General features: G+C 39.8%; 1 protein-coding gene across 3 annotated transcripts; it reads left to right on the forward strand.

Annotated features, from left to right (window-relative positions):
* The first annotated feature begins 2676 nt into the window (after window positions 1-2676).
* Window positions 2677-21509, forward strand: ZNF330 (zinc finger protein 330). Of its 3 annotated transcripts, none has more exons than XM_050946609.1 (10): window positions 2677-2780; window positions 7196-7325; window positions 7605-7624; window positions 7716-7786; window positions 12269-12348; window positions 14538-14664; window positions 15833-15937; window positions 18597-18643; window positions 19791-19908; window positions 20786-21509. In XM_050946609.1, the coding sequence occupies exons 2-10, from the start codon at window positions 7206-7208 to the stop codon at window positions 21061-21063; spliced, it is 966 nt and encodes a 321-aa protein (XP_050802566.1). In that variant the 5' UTR covers window positions 2677-2780; window positions 7196-7205; the 3' UTR covers window positions 21064-21509. The 3 variants fall into 3 exon arrangements, with proteins under 3 accessions (XP_050802566.1, XP_050802567.1, XP_050802568.1); XM_050946610.1 differs by having other exon boundaries at window positions 2722-2814; XM_050946611.1 differs by lacking the exons at window positions 2677-2780; window positions 7716-7786 and having other exon boundaries at window positions 7233-7325.
* The last annotated feature ends 247 nt before the right edge of the window (window positions 21510-21756 follow it).

Raw genomic sequence — 21756 nt, forward strand, 5'->3', positions numbered from 1 at the left:
TTATTTAAGTGACGCGGTACTGGCAAAATCTATAATATATTGTCTGTTATTTTTTTGTTATCCTAACCAGGCAAGGGGTATGTACACCCCATCACAAACGCTCATAATGACATAGAAATACTACCAGCTTTCCTCCCTCACCTTCAGTTGTGTAGAACATTAATTTAACAACACCACTAAACATCTTCTAATGAATATAAGGACCTCTGCAAAAACATGTGCACACACATGGAAAAATACCAGAACATATATGAAGGATGGGGGGTTGCCTGTCATATTTTATGACTATTATATGTTCCATCTGTTTGTTTGTTATTGGGTGGTTTCCTCTATGATTTATATTCAAACAGGGGTGAGTTGTACATAAGCAGGAAAGAGGACAATAGCTTCTGACAGCCTCCATTTAGCAATACTTAAAAGACAATGCAGGTGTCATTAGCTTTGAAGTTTTACCTCCCATCATTCTGAGCTAACCAGTCTATCTTGGTGGCAGTAGGTGTTTCCCAGCTTGTAACAAACAGGAAAAAATAGAAGAACGAACTTTGGCTGGATAAATGGAGAGTCCCTGAAGGTGAGGGAAGAGAGAGGCAGAGACTGTTAGGGAACAGATTGAAACCCAGGCCCTAGAGGTAAAAGGAGCTGTGATAAGATTGGCCTACCTAAGTGATGCTGGAACAATGTTCATAGTGAGGTGCTGAAGGTCGAAACCATAGATGTGGGTTATTATTATTACTTCAAGCCAGGGGGTGTGGCAGCACCTGCAGCACCTATGCCTAAGCCTATAGATAAGATGGATATGCAGACTGGCCTTTTATTGAGTTAAAGTCCTTTTTCTCTTTGCTGTGTTTCTGATGTTAAGATTAAACAAGAATTTGTATTGGGTCATAGTCTTGGTCACAGCTTCCGACGGGAAGAGTTGGAAGCACTGAGCCCAGCTGGGCCTACTGGTGAATCATGGTTTATGCACAGGGTAGTGTACCTTAAGAACTGAGGCAGAGTGGGAGAATCACAGGATTTCAGCCCAAGACAGATGAAGGCAAGAGGCCTAACACCTTAAGGGGTGTCCTCAGAGAGATTAGAAGAGAGAGTCAAAGGTGTTACATACAGCCACTAATGTTAACAAGAAATATTTTTTCAATTATTTTTCGAGCACTGTACCAGTACCATACATTTTAAATCAGCAGAAAAATGTTCTGCTTAATTAGTACCCACACTAATGAAGATGGAGAGAGATTTCGGGCTTCTCTCCAGGACACAGGTACCCAAAGCGTAGCCCAACAGATTAAGTGTAGTCTATGGCTCTTTTCCTACAGACCAAATCTGAATGTTTATTGTTGCTGGTAAACTCAGACAGCAAGCAATTTCTAGTTTTCAATCACAGAAGATACAAGCAAATATATTACAATTATGTTTATATTGTTATGAGCTGGGTGAAATCTTATGAGTTGAGTTAAAATCCCATTGAGAATGATAGGTGTGAACTCACCCTTTGATTAACATAACTTAAGCTTAAACCCTCACTTAAGAAAAAGGAATATATGAACCCACCCAGGAGCGTTTGCTCAGAGGAGTCCTTGTGGCACCTTAGAGACTGAAACCTGATTCTCACCAGTTTTTCCTCCTAACTGGAACAACCTATTAGATCCCAAATTTTTGGCCAATCACTTGGGTCAAAAGGGGCAACAATATACCAACTGTCTTAGCTTCAGAGGGTCAGTCATCATTTGGTGACCACACATTTACCATTTTCTACTGTTTTTCCAGTCCTTGTCCAATGTATTTCAATAGAGTTTAAAAGCTGTGCTCCTACACTGCATCTTGGAAGTTCCCACACCAGCTATATATTTAACATTTGCTAGTATGTGTCACCAAAAAATCCACTTTGTTGTTTTGACCTATGCTTTGAGAACCTTTCCTTTTCTGCTTGCATCTCTTTTTCTTCCCACCTTGACTCCCTGTTCTGATGAATCACATCTCCAGTCTCATGCTCTATTTGTAGGTATTCTGGTAAGATTGTACACTGTTTCCAGAAGAGATCTTACCTATCTTTAAATTGCCAAAGAGGTGCAAGCTCTCTTTCTCTCTCTCTCTCTGTAATATGTATATTAAATCAAGTTCTTACTTCTGATTTTAACATGCACAACAGGAGCCCAACTAGGTACTGGCTTTGCTTATATTTAAAAAACTTATCCCCTCACTAAAAGCAAACATTACACAAACCCTGCTGCAATCTAGTTTTATTTCCCGGGGCAACGGTGACCAGAGGCGACTGTTCTGATAAGGTCATTGGGCTCCCACTGTCTATCTACATGCATTATTTTTGTATCTTGTACATGATTTATTATTTATCCAGGACTGCTCGTCACTTCGCAGACATATAAGAAACAAGGTCTCGGCTTAGGAGTTGGGTGCAAGATCAAGAGGTCACAGTGGCCGTCAGCATCTGCCAAGTTTGAGCCTGGCTTTGTGCTGCCACCCACGAGAAGGGGCATTTTTAGACAGCGCTTTGCCCTCGGCCGCGTATCCGCTCATAGTTCGGCTTCCGAGGTGCCCGTGCGCCCTGCACAGCGATACTGCTCTCGGGCAGCCACACTAGCACTGGAGCCCCTGATACCGGGGAAAGGATCCGGGATTCAGCCGCCGCCGCCCGGAACCTCCGAGGCTGCACAGCGAGCGGCTGTGTGTGAAGCCGAGAGCGGCTTAGGAGGGACCGGTTCCGGCTTCCGCACACTCACTCACCGCAGAGGAGAAGCCGGGCGGCTGCCGGAGGAGCAAGGCAGGTGAGAGGCAGCGCGGCGCTGGAAGCGGAGGGAGGTTTGTAGGCACCACCTGCGAGCTGTGCCTGGTTCTGGATCAGCAGGGCCGGAAAGAATGCTGGGCTCTTCAGCGTTCTATGTCTGTCCCAACGTTCGACGGGGGGGGGCCTCAAGTTGCTCCCCCCCATACGCGGTGGGGGTGGGAGGGGGACAGAGAGGGAGACCCTCGAGCTCCCCAGTAGGCGGTGGCAACCTTTGCAAACTTCTTGGGAGGGAGCCCCTGGTGTAGTGCTGGAGCTTATCAGCAACCACCTCCACTCTCATTGGTTTGACCGGTGCTCAGGTTGACTGGGACATTGTGTGCCCCTGGCCCCGGAAGGGGCGGTGGGGGGCAATGAAGCTGGAGGCGGACGGTGTTCTGTAATATTTGCTTTTAGTAGTTTAAACCAGGGGCCCGACTCCAAGAGATCGTCGCTGTTTGAGGACTTCGCTTCTGGTAATGCCTCGCATGCTGGATCCAAGAATCCCGCTGTGATCTGTGTTAGGGCCATTGGCATAAAGTCCTGCTTGATCTCTTCTTCTGGAAAAGGGCTCACGTGAAAGGCGTGACAACTCATGATTTAGGCCCCTCTCTTACTCAGAGTCCAGTAAATCATAAAATCTGCCCTGGTTCTCAGTTATTTCCAAAAACATTAAAAGTTATTTGTTTTAGTGCCTGCAAGGTATGCTGGGCATTAAACAATATACCAGGTTTACTAGACAATATCCAGTTTATACTAGATATTTTGTATGGGTGGTGAAAGGTTTGCAGCACTTCTAGAAAACATGGCTATTTCTAAATCATGCTATTAGAAGCTACTGCTTTAGGAACTTTGTTGAAGTTTAACCAGCAAGAGTTTCCAGGATGATTGACACCAGCTTTCAAAGATGTTGCTAATATTCTGGCATAAAAGAAATGTCAAACCTAAAATAATCACAAACAAAAATATGCTGCATTTTTGTTAGATGGAATATTAGTAACATAAAATCAAGCCATAAAACTACTTGAATGTGTGCCTCAAATAGTTACCTGCAATTTTGATTACATAACAATACAGAAAAGGTGGGAGCAGTAGAGAATTTTCTTTATTGATACCTAATTGCTGTGTACTGTGGTGAAATAGGCAGCCAGTGCCAGTAAAAGAGGTGTGCCATTCACTTTAAATGGGGGGTAGCTGGTAATTTAGCTGGTGTTTACAGGGCTCTTGGGAGTCTTGCCTGAGTAAAACTTAAAGGATTCAGCCTACAAAGAGCAAGACATTCAAGAAATAAAATTGGCAGGACCTTACATGTTTTGTGACTAGAGAGTATAGCTAGTGTGGTCGTTAAATAATAAATGCACAGTCATTGTACTGAATAATATAAATACCAAATGATGTTAACACAGTGGAAACATTTAAAATACAATTTCATACTGGTTCTGTTCAAAGTGATTAATAGACACCTTGATCAAATACTCCTTATAATAAAGGTTCTGGTGTGCTTTTCAGCTGCCTTCCCTGTATGGGGCATCCTACTGATGTGCATGTATAAATTGTCATGCATATGAATCTGGGTGATAAGGACAGCCTATTCCAAGTGTTAACATTTGAACTCATTAACTATGAAAATATTGATTTCTCTTGTGGGGGAAGCATGCTTTTATCTCTCAGTAACTCAGATGTGCAATTTGTTACAACTGACCATTATAGCCATAACAACATCATGGGTTAACATTACTGTAGTCACTCAGGCCAATATGGAATTAACAATGAGGGGAAATAGCAATTAGAGAATGGCACCAGGAGCTAGGTTTCCTGCATTCTGCTTCCAGATCTGTTGCATATTTCCTGTATATTTTTGGCAATACATTTAACCTCGCTGAGTCTTGTCGGGGATCTCTCTTATCCCAGACGGCTCAGGTTTCGTTGTCCGACCGCAAAGAGACAGGCAACGACCAGCAAGAATCCCACTATCAAGTTCTTTATTGTAGCATGCCATACAACAGAGAACTGCCCATCTCACTCCATACAGAACTAGCCCCCCCTTCACAAATTCAAACTGCTTTTTATTAGCTATTCCGTCGCATCATCACTGTACCTTCCCAGCATTTGTTCCCAGCATTCAAAACAAAGAACAACTGTTAGTTCTTGATAACTTCATGCTTAGTACAAAAAAGAATACGTTACTTTAAAAAGTGTCTGTAAGCATTTTTCTTTCCCAGCCTCTACAAGCATTCTCTTATCTAGCAAGGTCACACAGATGTCTGTGCTGGCCTGTCTACCCCAGCCAGTAAATTAACTAGTAGGCCTTGCTGTGTTATTGCTAAGCTGAACTGGGGTGCTAAGCAGAACTAGGCCAGAACCACACTCATCAGTCTCATCTTACCCTTCTGTAAAATGAGGGTAATACCTACCTCATAGGAATGTTGAGGATTAATTAATGGTTGTAAAGTATTTTGAGATCCTCATTTGAAAAGAATGATGTGTGTGCAAAGTGTTGTTTATTATTTATTTTATAGTGTTTGAATGGGCTGTTTGATATGGTATCTTTATTAAAAGAAACCTGCACCACAATTTTTTTTAGTGCAGCTTTCTTTAAATTCACCTCTTAAACATTTGTCGCTATCTGTGTACCCAGTTGTTTTTGAACTGTGAAGTTTTTTATTAAAATTGCATTTAAGTGCCTCAGAATGTGAAATCAACAATGACAAGGTTATGTACAAATAGAAAACATTAACTTTCTTATTGTTAAATCAGTATTAAAGTAGCATGTAAATTAGTTTACAATCTGATATTGGGCTCTAAGCATCATAAATGTAACACTCCAAAGTTGCCAGCAGGAAGCTCAGCAATGCAATTTTGAATACAAAATATGGCACTCTAATACAATTTAAACCTGGTGTGAAATGCTAAGAGGTGAACAAACTGACTTATGTGGGTTATCAAAAAGCACATTTTAATATCTGGACTAGACAGTATATTGCTTTCTCTAATAGAGAGGAAGAGAGGTATTTTCCCCCCCTTAGGAAACATTTTTCTTTAGAAGTTACTAAATTCTTTAGCCCCCTACACAGAAATTTGTGGTAACACTCTCCTAGAGCCTTTTCTTCAGCAGAATAACTGTTTTTTGTCAAATAAGCTTTTTTGGTTTGTTTTTTCTTTTTTTTGAGTGAAATTTGAGATATGAATTTACACCTTGAGATCTCAGAAGCCATTGGTGATGGGTTTATTTCTGTTTCAGGGCTGTGATCCTAAGTTCATAGTATGCAGGTGTAGCAGTATAGCCATGCTAAACCCTAATGACAGAAGTTGAGAAAGGGTACAGGAAAGTATATTTAGGGGTTCACATAACACAAGAATTAGGGGTCGCCATCTGAAGTTAATAGGAAGCAGGTTGAAAACAAAAGGAAGTATTTCTTCACACAATGCAGTCAACCTGTGGAACTCATTGCCAGGGGATGTGTGAAGACCAAAAGTATAACTGGGTTCAGAAAAGAATTGCATAATTTCACCGAGAATAAGTCCACCAATGGCTATTAGCCAAGATGGTCAGGGATGTGACCCCATGCTCTGGATGTCTCCAACGCCTGGTCTGCACTAGAAAATTAGGTCAGTTTAACTCTGTCACTTGGGTCTGAAAATACACACCCCTGAGTGGCGTTCTTAAGTTGACCTAAGTTTGTGTGTAGACAATGCTAGCTCGATGGAAGAATTCTTCTGTCAACCTATCTACCACCCCTCGGGGAGACGGATTACCTACGCCGATGGGAGAACCCTTTCTGTCAGCGTAGATAGTATCTACACTGAAGTGCTACAGCGACACAACTTCACTGATGTATTTTAAGATTAGGCTGTGTCTACAGTGCCACTTTCTGCGCTAAAACTTTTGTCGTTCGGGGATGTAGAAAAACACCCCCCTGAGCAAAAGTTTTAGCGCTGAAAAGCGGCAGTATAGGCAGTGTCCCAATTTTATAAGGAGAGTCCCGATCTTTGGGTCTTTTTCTTACATAGGCTCCTATTACCCCCCATCCCTGTCCCAATTTTTCACACTTGCTGTCTGGTCATTCTATGTGCGATCCATTAGTAAGACATGTGGGGAAATTAAAGTAACAACAAAAAATCACCACCACTACCTTACAGATGGGTTATATTGCAAATACTACTAAGCACAGAGCTCAGTACAGAATAGCTCTATTCAAGTCATTGGGACTACAGCTAATTCAGTGTTTGTAGGATTAGGCCCTTAAATTACATTCAAAGATGAAGGCGTGGAGCTTTCAGAGAAAGGAATGAGTGGAAGGAGATGATGCTAATATAATAGTACTGCCCTTTACAGGGCATGAACACAAAGGACTAATTAATGCTTCCATATGTGTAAAATATTTGTGTGTCTGTATTGTTTTTTGTTGTTTCTGCCAGAAAGAGAAAAATGCCTAAAAAGAAGACAGGCGCACGCAAGAAGGCTGAGAATCGTCGAGAACGTGAAAAGCAGATAAGAGCTTCAAGGGGCAACATAGATTTAGCTAAACATCCTTGTAATGCTTCAATGGTAAAATAACCAAAACTACCTCTGATACCAATTTTTAAATTTCTGTGAAACCAGTGATATAGTTACATTGGCTGCATTAAATTAGAAAATCATTCTTTATACTTATATGATCATTTATTTATATCATGAGCTTTGGATTTAAAGAAGAGTTTGAGTGTTTCAATATAAATATATCTCTATTGGTTACCTAATCATAAATTATATCAGAATCCTTACAAAAGCTGTACACTGACTGTTTTACATGGGGAAAAATAACAATTTATAATTTACATTTCACAGGAATGTGATAAATGCCAAAGGTAAATATGTTTTTTTTCTTCAGCATTTTAACCTATTTTTACTTTTAAAGATTTTGTTTAATGCTTTGTTTTGATTTTTTCATATGACAAGACGACAGAAGAATAGAGCCTTCTGCTACTTTTGTAGTTCTGTTCAAAAATTGCCTATTTGTGCACACTGTGGTAAGTGTAACTGACAAAGGAAAATACACTTTTCCCCCCTTGGACTTCATTCTTTTTGTGTTCTTATATAAAGTCTCAGTATTTTAACAAGGTCTGTCTAAAAGCTGATCATCAGCTGGTGTAAATTCATGGGGCTATGCCAATTTTACCAGCTGAGAATTTGCCCCTTGAGGCCTGATTGTGCAAACTCTTGTGCACATGAATAGTCTCACTGACCCCAAAAGGGTTTCAGCCCTTGATTTGTGTCTCATATTTATTGTTTAAAAAAACATGTGTAGCTATTTGTTATGACAGAGTGTTCTACATTCTGGCTCTCTCTGAATAAATGGCTGTGGGATTGCTTGATGCTGAGAGCGAAGTTAAAAAGGCTGCCAAAACGCTGCTCTCTTAATCAGGAAATATTGCAGCTTTTAGCACAACGTTATTACCACTGCTTATTAGTATAAATTAAATCAGTGATAAATTGTTTGCCTTGTATGTGTACATTGTATAACTTGTTACCACAGTACTTAAGTGCATTAAAGGTCTGCCCCAAAGCCCTTTCAACTCAGTGGAAAGACTCCCACTGACAGCAGGGGGCTTTAGATCAGGTACTAAATCTTATTTGCACTGGTGCTTGCTTACAAGGGGAGGTGATGGGGGACTAAAGATTTTCTACTTGCCATAAAGCATATTGGTGATTTGATTTTCAGAGGTGTTGACCACCTGCAATTCCTGTTGACTTCATGGAGAGCTGCAGATGCTGAGCATTTCTGAAAAACTAGGCCATTAGTGTGTAATACTATTCCACTTTATATCATAATTCATAAACCTTCTTTTTGTCATTAGAAACTACACTAAAGTGATGGACGTTCATTTTCTGCTCTTCTAGTACAGTCGTCTCCAAACTTTTTTGATCGTGCACCCCATCAGTAAAAAAAAACTTTGAGCATGCACCCCCTGCCGCACCGTAGCAAAACACATCTTTTAAATGAATGTTTACAGAGAGAAGAAAATGTTCCTAAAAATATCCTACAAAAAAAGATGTAAGCGTCCAAGATTTCCCAGTAAAGACAATCAGAATTGTTTGGTACTTGTATCATAGGGTGAGCTGCTGGTGATTCTTATTCTTATATTTAGGCTGCCTAAAATTTTCCATTAAAACATTATAAGCTTCCATTTTTTAAGAAGTTCTAAAACCATCATTGTCTGTGGTGGGCCTTTGAAATTAGGTAGGAACAAAGCCTGAGGGCTAGAAGCATGCATTCTGCTTTCTTGTCCCATGAAATTCTCCTGATTTATAAAGCTGTTAAAAAATGTTCCCCCCTTTAGGTGTATCATATAGGGCACCAGCTCCCCAAAAGTGCTGAAAGGGGACAGAGAGCCATGCTGATGAGACCCCAGCCACCCTTCCATACCCAGCACATAACTCCAGCAGTCCTTCCTCACCCTTCCTGCCATTAGCTAATGTAGATTGTCATACAGCTAAAGTATGTACTATAAGCACCTGCTGATGCTGCATAGAGGGTTTAGTTTACAGTTCCACATGGTAGAATTTAATACTTTTCCTAATTTTTCCTTAAATTTTTTTTTTTTTTTGCATACTATGAAAGCTATGTTAAAAGAACATTACTCAGGTTGCAAAGTCAAGCACTCAGAAGCTAGGAAATGCAAGATTTTCAGTTGCCTGTGCAATATCCATTCATCCCTTTTGTGCATATGTATTATGATAGTCTTTAGATACATGATCACACATTACTTTTTCCAGACCGCAGCTTCATCCAGTGCATAAGGTGGATACACAAGGGAGCAGAATTACGGTTGCAGAGGTAACTCTAAATGTGGCATTTCTTAACTTGTAGAACATAAGAGCTGCCAGAGTGGGTCAGAATATAGTCCATCTTGCCCACTGTCTTGTCTCTGATAGTGGCCATACCAGAGCTTCAGGGGAGAGTACCGAAAAGGGCAATTATGGAATGGAATTATGGACAACTGTTTTCCATTCCCAGCCCCTGGTAGTCAGAGGTTTATGGTCAGCCTGGGGATGAGATTGGGTCCCTAGCCATCTTGGTTAATAGCCATAAATGGACCTATCCTCCATGAACTTATGCAGTTCCTTTTTGAACCCAGTTATACTTTTAGCCATCACAATATCTCACGGCCATGAGTGTCACAGGTTAGTTGTGCACTGTGCGAAATAGTACTTCCCCTTGTTTGTATTAAATCTGCCTGTTCATCAGGTGACCTCTGATTTTTGTATTGTGGGAAAGGGTAAATAACACTTTCGTATTCACTTTTCCCACACCATTCATGATTTTATAATTTCTGTCATATCCTCCCTTAGTCATCTCCTTTCCAAGCTGAACAGCTGTAATCTTTTTAGCCTCTCCTGGTACGGAAGCCATTCTGTACCCTGAATCATCTTTGTTGCTCTTCTCTTAACTTTTCCAGTTCCACTATATCCTTTTTGAGATGGGACAACCAGAACTGAACATGGATTTACATGGTGGCATTATGATATTTTCTGTTTTATTTTTTATCCCTTTTCCAAATAGTTCCTAACATACTGCTAAGCCTTTTTGATTGCTGCTGCCGATTGAGTGGAGGTTTTCAGAGAACTCTCTCCAGCATTTCCATTTTTTTCAGTTTTATTTTTTCACTTGTGCATTACTTTGCACTTATCAACATTGAATTACATCTGCCATTTTGTTGCCCAGTTTTGTGAGGACTCTCTTAACTCCTCACAGTCTGCTTTGGACTTAGCTCTCTTGCATCATTTTGCATCATCTACAAACTTTGCAACTTCACTGTTAACCTCCTTTTCCAGAACATTAGTGAATGTTGAACAACACAGGTCCCAATACAGATCCTTGGGGACCCTGCTGTTAATTTCTCTCTGTTATGAAAATTGACCATTTATTCCTATCCTTTCTTTCTTGTCTTTCAACAAGTTACTGATCTGTGAAAAGACCATTTCTCTTATGCCATGGCTCAAAGAGCTTTTTGGTGAAGGGACCATGTTAAAGGCTTTCTGAAAATCCAAGTACACTATATCAAATTGGATCACCCTTATCCCCATGCTTTTTGACTCTTCAAAGAATTCCAATAGATTAGTGAGGCACAACTTTCCTTTACAAAAGCTCTGTTGACTTTTCCCTAACATGTTTATCTGTGTCTGATAATTTTGTTCTTCACTATAGTTTCTACCAATACACCCAGTACAGAAATTAGGCTTACCATTCTGTAATTGCCAGCATTGCCTCTGGAGCCCTTTTAAAAATTGGCATTCATTAGTTAATTGCCAGTTATCTGGACCAGAGACTGACTTTAGTGATAGGTTACATACTACAATTGGTAGTTCTGAAAATTTCATATTTGAGTTCCTTCAGAACTCTTAGATGACCAGCACCTGGTTGTGGTGACTTATTACTGTTTAGGGTATCAGTTTGTTATAATGGGGGACAGTAGTTCAGACTTATGCTCCAAAAGAATAGCTCTGATGTGAGTATCTTCCCCAAATCTTCAGTGAAGACTGCTGCAGCGAATTAATTGAGCGTCTCTACAATGGCCTTGATGTCCCTGAATGCTCCTTTTACACTTTTATCATCTGTGGCTCTGTTCCCTGGGTTTCCTGCTTCTGATGTACTTAAAAAAAGTACTGTTAGTTTTTGTGTCTTTAGCAAGTTGCTTCTCAAATTTTTGAGGTCTGCCTAATTATATTTTTATGTTTTACTTGCCAGAGTTTGTGCTCCTTCCTATATTCCACATTAGGATTTGACTTCCAGATTTTAAAGGATTCCTCACCCAACCCCCTCAATGGCCTCCATTAGTCTGAAGTTTAGCCATGGTGGTATTCTTTTGGTTCTCCTCCTGTCTTTTTTGATTGGGGGTATACATTTAGTCTGAACCTCTTTATGGTGTTTTTAAGTGGTCTTTATGCTGCTTGAAAGTATTTTACCTTTGAGAGGGCTCTTCTTGATTTTTCATCTAACTGGCATCCTCATTCTTTTGTAGTCCTTTTTTTAAAAGTTAAATGTTACAGTGCTGGCATGTTTTGGTATTTTCGCACTACAAGAATGCTAAATGTAATTATATTATGGTCACTATTACTGAGTGGTAAAAATGTTGATTGTTTGACTCTGCAATCTAAATAATGTTTTTTAATTTATGTGATTTTTGATGATTTGTGAAGTGCTGACAGGGTGCTCAGCAGGCTACAAAACACATTGTAAGACATTGGCCTAGCCCTACAGAATTTACAATCTCAGAAGTAAGGTGAGAAAGATTTGGGCCTAAATGGATAAGAAAAATAATTAATCAATTTGTTCTGGAGAATCAGAGAGGGAAGTGTGATAGCATGTTGCATATTGTTTGGCTGCATTTTTTTGTGTATCTTTTATGTACTTAAGTAACTGCTTAAATTCCCTATTTTTCACTGCTGTTATATTGTCATTCACTCTAAACTGTTTTGACTCTAAATAATTATTTGTTTTGGATTAATAGGGAAAACAAAATGTATGATGAAGTCTTCAGACTGTGTTATAAAACATGCTGGCGTGTACAGTACTGGCCTTGCAATGGTGGTATGTATACAAAAGCATGTTGTCTTTCGGAAGATGAGAGCAATGTGCAGAATTCTTCAAAAATTCTATGGTCTGTGTTACACAGAAGGTCAGACTAGATCAGTGGTTCTCAACTAAAGGGCCTCGAGCAGGTTTCAGGGGGGCTTCCAAGCAGGTCCAGCATTAGACTTGCCAGGGCCCAGGGCAGAAAGCTAAAGCCCCACCACATGGATCTGAAGCCCAGGTCCCTGAGCCCCACCACCTGGGGTGGAAGCTGAAGCCTGAGCAATGTATCTTCATGGGGGCCCCAGGCAATTGTCCTGCTTGCTACCCCTTACCGCCTACGCTGGCTTTTATATGTAGAAAACCAATTATTGCGGCACAGGTGGCTGTGGAGTTTTTTATAGCATGGGTGGGGTGGGGGAGTTGGAAAGAAAGGTTGAGAACCTCTGGACCAGATGATCATAAGGGTCCCTTCTGGTCTTGGACTCTGTGAATTGGGCTTTTATTGTTTTATAGAATAATATCAGGGCTGGTCCAGACTAGGGGAGGAAAATCGATCTTAGATACGCAACTTCAGCTACGTGAATAACGTAGCTGAAGTCGAATATCTAAGATCGAATTACTCAGCTGTCCAGATGGCGCGGGATCGATGTCCGCGGCTCTCCATGTCGATTCCGGAACTCCGTTGGGGTTGATGGAGTTCCGGAATCGATATAAGCGCGCTCGGGGATCGATAATCGCGTCTAGATTAGACACGATATATCGATCCCCGAGCAATCGATTTTAACCCGCCGATACGGCGGGGTAGTCTGGACGTGGGCTCAGACTAAACCTCAGATTATTATTATTCTCAATACACTAACAAAATACATCTCCATAGGACTGCAAACCTAAATTAACATTTTAAATGCAGATCCTGCAAACTTTTATGTACTTAAGTATCTTTACATACATACTTGAGTAGCCCCAGTGAGCTCAGTGGGATTATTCACATAAGTAAAGTTAAGCATGTACAGGATTGGAGCCTAAATGAATAAAGGGCACATTCCACTCTCCATTAAACTGGTGTAAATCTAGATTAATGCCATTGAAGCTAATGGAGTTATGTAGATTTTTAGAATGCAGTCACTGAGAACAATGTTTAACCATAATTAACTTTATTTACAGTGATTGTTCTGTAAATCAGTAGCTTATTTTCCCCTTTTCATCCCTTATATAGTTAGGTGATAAGTCCCTTTGAAATACCAAAAGTATTCTTTGTAAATGTGAATATTGCAAAAGAAATTCTTAAAAATTTAAAATTTAGGGGGATGGGGCTCCTGTGTGAAAAATTTATGAAAATATATCCCTGCAGCTGCCTCCTCTAGGTAGTGGACTGTTTGCAATAACAAAATCATTCTGTGCCTTAAATATAACAGATTTTTCATTGAATCTTAACTCTGTGGGCCTGATTCTCCACTCCAGTATGTCAGTTTTATGTTGATGTAACTCCACTAAATCTCTATGCATACAGTATATTGTGAAGTTGCTCTCATATGTGAGGTAGGAAATCTTCTGTCCGTTAAATATTAAAATTGAAGTTTGAGGTTTGTAGTTTGTGTAGTCTTGTAACTTTGACTGTAAAATTAAATTGGTTATGAATGGTTTACTTAATTTTTGCCTTACTTTTCATATGTTATATGACCTTTACTATCTTAAGAGGTCAGAGTTCTAGTATAGAGTTTGTTATAAAATCTAAATAGTTGATTTAAGCTGTAAGAATAGCTTGAGTGGTTTTTGATTTGATAAATTGTATTTTTGCCAGAGCATTATCTCATATATGTCAACAAGGCTGCAAGATCATATCCATAAATTATAGGGAAGAAAGCTATTTTTCATGCATAAGATTCAAGACGTTAATGGAAAAAATAAAACAGCAAAACCAAAGCACAGTTGATTAGATTAAGTCCTGCAGAAGTGAATGCCAAGAACGTGAGCTGAATATTGAAAGGACTTGATTAGAATCTAGATACATTTCTAGCTACTGGGTGTAAAAGCGAAAGAGGTATTATGCCTTACTTTCACCTTCCCTCAAACCACATACCCCTAAAGTGGAATGAGCCCACTGATAGCCCGAGCAGAGACATGGGCACATTCTAGAGTACAGAAGCAGAATTTCTCTTTAGATATGATAGAGTTCCAATATGATGTTTTTTCTGTGCTTGCAGGGTGCAATCTGTGATTTCTGTGAAGCTTGGGTCTGCCATGGTAGGAAGTGTCTCAGCACACATGCTTGTATCTGCCCTCTTGCAGATGCAGAATGCATTGAGTGTGAAAGAGGTGTCTGGGATCACGGTAAATTGTTTAAGTTTGAAGGAAAGAAAACTAATTTTTTGCGTATAGTGTCTAGACAGTGGTTCTCAACCAGGGGTCTGGGGCCCCCTAGGGGGCCACAAACAGGTTTCAGAGGGGACGCCAAGCAGGGCCAGCATTAGACTTGCTGGGGCCCAGGGTAGAAAGCTGAAGCCCAGGGCCCTGAGTTCTGCTGCCTGAAGTTGAAGCCTAAACAGTGTAGTTTCTCAAGGGCTGCTGTGGCGTGAGGCCCCAGGCAGTTGCCTGGCTTGCTACCCCCTAATGCCGGCCCTGGTTGTATATGCAGAAAAGCAGTTATTGTGGCACAGGTGGGCCATGGAGTTTTTATAGCATGTTTGGGGGGCCTCAGAAAGAAAAAAGGTTGAGAACCGTTGGTCTAGATTATTGTAACACTCAACACTTAATGTCGCATTTTACCTCTTCAAAGCTCTCCACAAATATTAGCTAATCTTCAAAACACACCTGGAAGCTCACTAAGCATCATCTCCATTTTACAATGGGTAAACTGAGACAGTTTAAATTATGTGCCCTAGAGCATATAGGTAATCTGTCTAAAATGGAATTACAACCCAGGAGTATTTATGTAATCTACTTAGACATTTATACTGCATTCATCACCTTAGTGTCTGAGAGCCTTATGTAATTATATCACTCCAACGGGTTGTGGAAACACTGGCTGTCTCTTCGGTATTCTTGCTCCTTTTCTGGCACTAGAAGATGTGTTTTGTTTCTTTTGGTACCCAGCTCCTTGATCAAACCACCATAGTCTCCAATTGTGGGGTTCCTATTGTGTATTTCAACCAAATTTATGTTTTGGAGAGGGGATGTTAAGCATGGAAAAGGGATATTTTGGCCCAAATGTCAGCCATAAGCAAATCAAAATATTATAAGAATAAAATGACCAGTAGTGTTCCTTGGTTCACTTTTATGCTACCCCGTGTCATCATAAGATGTAGTATATTTCAGAGTAATGCCAGATGGACAATGTTTAATTTACGATTTTCTTCTTAAGTGTTTTGTGACAGAAGGGAACATTTATTCTTAGTCAAACCCCTGTAAAGCTCCCTAAATTGCATGAGTAAAAGAGGTTTGTTTTGTTTTTTTTACCCATGCTTGCTCTTTTTTCTATTTGTCTTGATAAATCTTGAAGGAGGCAGAATATTCAGCTGCTCTTTTTGCCATAATTTCCTCTGCGAAGACGATCAGTTTGAGCATCAAGCCAGCTGCCAGGTTTTGGAGGCAGAGACATTTAAATGTAAGTTATCAACTTAAAACCCCTTTCACCAATGTTAAGCAGATTCATTTCTTTCTACTGTGTAATAGTACCTGCTTAGATGGTAAAATGGCCTGGTATTTCACTTGTCCAGTTTAATTATCCCAGCTAGTTAGGCAACAGGAGTTTTTCTTGTCGGTCCCTCAGAAATAACGTTGGCTCTGTCTAGCATGGCTGCACTTCCCCAGATCTTGTGGATCAGCTGGAACTCCTTGAATAAAAGACAGGATTTTTTTGTCAGTGTGGGTTAGCATCTGAAGAAGTGAGTTTTGAGGAGGAACTTGGCCTATCGTGTAGAATACAGCACAGATGAAGGCATGAAGACGAGTGCAAGAAGGATGGAGAAGGTGTGAGGAAGTTTTTTTATCCAAAGTCAATGGGCTTTGGATCAGGACCTATATCTATATAAGGAGACCCTTGGTTCTCTCAGTATCTCTGTGTCTAGAGCAAAGGGTGAACATTCATATTTCAACAACACATACCTTAATACACAGACCAAAGAACAGGAAACTACAAGCTATCAAATTTTGATTACCATAGGGGGTCTGGTACAGCCATAAAATCATGTGGGCAAAACTTAGAAACCTCAGATGGACTTGAAACCTTACAGGAACAGAGGAATTGTAATATCAGATCAGATTGGTGGTCTAGCTAGTCCAGTATCCAGCCACAGCCAATTCCAACCGTTTCAGAGGAAGATGGAAAAAAAAAAACTGGTAGTAGGCATGTATGAAACATACTGTCCATAGGATAATTTTCTTGTTAATTAGGGGATTGTTTATGCCCAACACATGAGGGTTTATACTGCTTTCAAAACTTGGTTGTGTTTGGTTTTGTGCCTTTTTTTTTTTTTTAATCCTTGCTACCCTGACTACATGTTCTTGTTGTCCATATAAATGCCCACTCCTTTTATAATCTACTAAGCTCTTGGCCTCAATGGCAGCTCATGATTCAAAATATTTCTGTTTTAAATTTTATAATCTGTTTTTCTAAGTCTTCCCTCTCCTTTTCATCTCTCATCCCCTTTTTTCCCCTGCCAACTGTTGCCTGAGCCTTGATTAGCTCCCCTTTATGTACTGCCAGAATGCCTTCCTGTAAGGCACCATTGGAGCAGCAACTGCTACTCAAAAGAGATAATTTCCTCTTGATGGGTTGACTCTTCATTCACAGCTGTGACATTACAGTGAGTGAAGAAGTTACTTTACAAGGTTTACACTATGCTTAACATTCTACAGTGCAGAGTAGTCCTAGTAGAGAGATGGACTGTGTGAGATAGTTTTATATTAAATTTAAATATTGTCAAACAGATATGGCCAATCCCACTCTAGCTACAAAAAATGTTTTATTTCATAAGTTTGAAATATAAAATGTAGCTGTAAAAAAAAAAAACAAAAAAAACCCCACCACCACACATTTAAAAGTGCAGACTACCTCGTGGGAATACTTTAATGTACTAATTAATATTCACAGTGCCTTTGAATATGACAGATCCCCCACCTCTGCTCAGCTTCTGCAAAAGGAAGAATCCCTACTGTTCATTTCTGAATCTTTAAAAGCTTGTTCTCACGGTTGGATGAGAGTGAGATGGCGGTTTGGTTGTAAACAATGCACATGATAAAATGTTTGTAAAGATTCAAAAACAAGCTGTGCATGCTTATGCATTCTTTATCCAACAAACCTCATTTAGGTATAAAATCCTATTTCATTTCATTTACAGTACTCCCTCTTGTGGAGATAAAAACAACATGAAAATATTAAGGCAACCTAGATTTTAAGAAGACACCGTCAAAGCCCAGTTCTGCTCCTTGCTACTTGTGTATTTGCTATCAATAAAATTACACTGGATTGTATATGTAAATATATGTAATGAGTATGTTTTAAATAAGGACCTGACAGACAATTCTTTATAAAACTACTGAGACAGCTCAATTTTGCAAGTTGCTAAGCATCATCGAATCCTTTTCAAATTAGGAAAATATGGGTAATCAGCATTCTGCCCTTACTTTAAATGGAATGTTACTATACAGCTCTGGTGGGGTTTTGTTTTGTTTTGATACCATGAGGAAGAAAGAAGCAGTGAAACCACCTTGTGAACAAACTGTGGTTTCAATCATCTCCAACATGTTTGTAAAGATGTGAGAGTACAAAAATATTTGAATCTTTTAAAAAAATTGGGTTTTGGTGGATAAGGGACCATTTGCTCCCAAACTTACACCAAATTATTATTGAGATATTAGACTTGGTATATAAAACTCTTACAAATAGCCCAATACAACCGTAACTACAGTGAGTATGATTGTAGCAAGATACACTTATCATAAGGACTTCAAAAATACAAAATCATTTACTTTTATACTGTATGTTCAATGTATGTTCAGAACTTCAGTGGCAGAGAACTCTGCAGTTGGGTAGCTTTGGGAACTGTTGATCAGGAAAAGTTGCTGAGAAATGAAGGGTCCTTGCATATTTAGCCAAATATATTATTTGAATTTCCCTGTATTATCTTTTAATTTTGTTTGATGACATTAGTGATTTTAGGCTACCCATGGAACTGGAGAGCTGATCTGGATGTATAAAGTAGAAGAAAAGAGCCAAGTTATCTTTCATTTTTAAAGATTGATGTTATCCATTTTTTCATCAGGTGTTTCCTGTAATCGGCTTGGGCAGCATTCATGCCTGCGTTGTAAGGTAAAAATATAGATACTTTAAGTAACTATAATTGTAACTCCTTCTCCTTACATGTCCTTCTGGTACCAAGTCTTGTCATATCTCCCTCCACAATATATAGAAAACTCATACCTTTTGTATGAGGTAAGGGCCATTACTTTTAATGAACCTTTTGTCCAGCACTTAAGTTTTTAAATTTCTCATTCTTGCTTTTGAGGGCCTGCATCTCTCATCTCACTTGGTATTATTTTCCCCAACCTCCACAAACACACCCTATCTATCCCCTGCATCCTTCAGTTCTGTTAGTGTAGCCAGGCTCTTCTCAGTTGTTTCCTGCTCCCATTTTCATACTGTCTTCAATGCTGTTTCCTCTGCACGGAGCATATGATTCTCCCATTCCAGTATCCCAGGCCTCCACCTTTTCCTCCTTTGGATCATTCCTAAAGTCTTCCATCAAATCAAATGTACTGTCTACCCCAACATTTTTCATTAGGCTGCAATTTAAATAAATAAAAATCAATCTAATTAACTCCATTCTCTCAGTCTCCTATTCTTACTGTGTGCGCCTCAGAGTTCAGAGCAGGAACTGTCTTTATTGAGGTGTCCTGGACAGTGCTGAGCACACTGTTTGTGCTTAATTAGTACTAATTCACATTGGTGTCTTCTTTTAATTACAAACCGACTAACTGTGGGAGGGAGAGGTTCCATTTAGCAGGACAGTGAACACACTGCCCTGCAAGACAGACATTTGAAGTTTAGTTTTGTTTTCTTTTAACTTGTTGGACTAACCCAATACCCATATGGCTGAGGTCTGTCAGACAGTGTTCCCATTGACTGAGGCCAGCCTCCTGGCTGACAACTTCCAAGACAGGGCACCCCTTGAGGGCCCTGCTTCCTCTGCCACCTTCCTCTTTTCCCAGTTCCAGCATCCTCCTGGCTTCCCTTCCCTAGAAGGCAATGGAACCTTGTCCAGCACAGAAGCAGTTAGTGGATAGATTGTACATGAATTCCAGTCCCACTGTAGAAAGAACTAGTTAAATTTTAATCTCAGCCAGATTACCCTGGCGCTTTTAGAAATTTAACTTTTTTTTGCCTGCTGCTTGCTGAAGAGTATTATGTTATGACTATAACTTTTATCCTTTTCATTATCCTCTTTTTCACCCTTCAGGCTTGTTTCTGTGATGATCACACCCGAAGCAAGGTTTTTAAGCAAGAAAAGGGAAAAGAGCCTCCTTGCCCTAAATGTGGGCATGAAACTCAGGAGACAAAGGATCTGAGCATGTCAAGTAAGGACTGTCCTTGAAAGGCTAATGGAACAAATGCTGCCTCTCTGAGCGAGTCAATTTACTAGGAGTCATATTTTCCTGTGTTTGAAAGCTTAATATGTTCATCTTTTTCAACTGGCAGCATGTGATGCCATTGGTGGCCGTGTAGGGATGTATGGGAATATTGAAGTTCTTGAATACTTCGGAATGTTTTGGGGAGTTTGTTGCATTTATATTGAGAATACTTTGAGTTGTTGCTGACTCTGAGCTGCAGCATCTCTTCATGAGGACTGCTATTTGTGCCCTGGATATTGACATGGTTATGAATTTGAGTGCTACTTTCAAGTTTTTGTCTAAGGAAGAAGCACCCATGATCACTGTTTACTTCTGCTCTGTCACTTCTTATTTCAGCAAGAAATAGCATGCTGAAATTCATTAGAAGATACTCACATGAGTCTGTTTACTCAACACTGCTTATCCATAAAACACACACGTTATCTTAGGTGCTATATATCTATATATAAAATACATATTTATACAGTACCAAAAGTGTACTCTACAGCCAAAGTTCTGGTCCTGAAGAGTTTGTGATCTAAATAATATACTAGATATCTTATTGTATGTGTGAATATCTCCGGAGAGAAGATATTTTGGATGGGGAACAGCAGAAAAAGGGTCATAGTTAGGTGCTCTGACTTTAAGGATTAAACCTGAAAACAACCAGTTAATGTCTCTCAAGAGACTGATCACTGTAGCCCGGGCTGTTTGCTGACAGCGTACTCTTGAGTAGGTGGTGAAGATGGATGGTAGATGGAGAAATGTCAAATGTTCCATTGATGAGTGGGTGCTTTATGATTGAGGCTGAAGAATAAGAATTTAACTACTTTTCTATTCACAGCACGCTCTCTGAAGTTTGGCCGGCAGACAGGAGGTGAAGAGGCAGATGGAGCTTCTGGCTATGATGCCTACTGGAAGAACCTCTCATCAGGCAAGGATGGAGATGCAGGTGACCATGACGATGAATATGAAGAGGATGAAGCAGAGTATGATGATGAGGAAGACAATGAGGAGGGAGGGAAGGATTCTGAAACAGAGACCACAGATTTATTCAGTAACTTGAATTTAGGAAGGACCTATGCTAGTGGCTATGCCCACTATGAAGAATCTGAAGACTAAGATTATGTAGTGGGGAGCGCTATAGCATTTGGAAGGAATAAGTATAGGAGTGCTTTATGTGTGCCACTAGAATAGCTCTACCAGGCACTTAAGCTTCAAAGTTTATTAGGGAAAAAAGGGCATGGAACTTCAGTAGAAACTCAAGGCGAGATTTGTGTGTGTGGAAGGTGAGGGCGTGGAGAGGAAAATAGATAAATGTTCATATTCATGCAAGTAACCAAAGTGGTTTTGATCTCACGATTACTGAGGGTAATAGCTTAATGTCTTCTCCCTCACCAAGTTGGAGGGTAAAGGGTTTTGTTTCCATCTGTTCATCAGAAATTAAGTTATTTTTCTTGAGTAATTTTGACTGTAATTCTGTAATCTGATTTCGTAAATTATATGTAGTGGTGTAAGTGGGTGGCTGTATTGTTGGCCTACAAAATAAAAGTCAGCAGCATTCTGTAGTGAGTTTTCATAAATATTGATCTGGCCTGAGTACTTGGAAAGCACTTACTGCAGGCCTATCATGAGCCAAATATAAACTGAAATTAAAATAACTTTACCATTTCATGTAGGCGAGGCAGAGCAATACATTTCCCCATAACATATTTCTTGAACATTATCATTCTGTGCCTTTATACATCAATCATAGACATTATGTATAGTCACCTACGCTGTCACCTACATAAGATCAAAAAGTTTATTTATCAC

Source organism: Gopherus flavomarginatus, chromosome 3, assembly GCF_025201925.1.
Source record: "Gopherus flavomarginatus isolate rGopFla2 chromosome 3, rGopFla2.mat.asm, whole genome shotgun sequence".
NCBI classification, from domain to species: domain Eukaryota; kingdom Metazoa; phylum Chordata; order Testudines; family Testudinidae; genus Gopherus; species Gopherus flavomarginatus.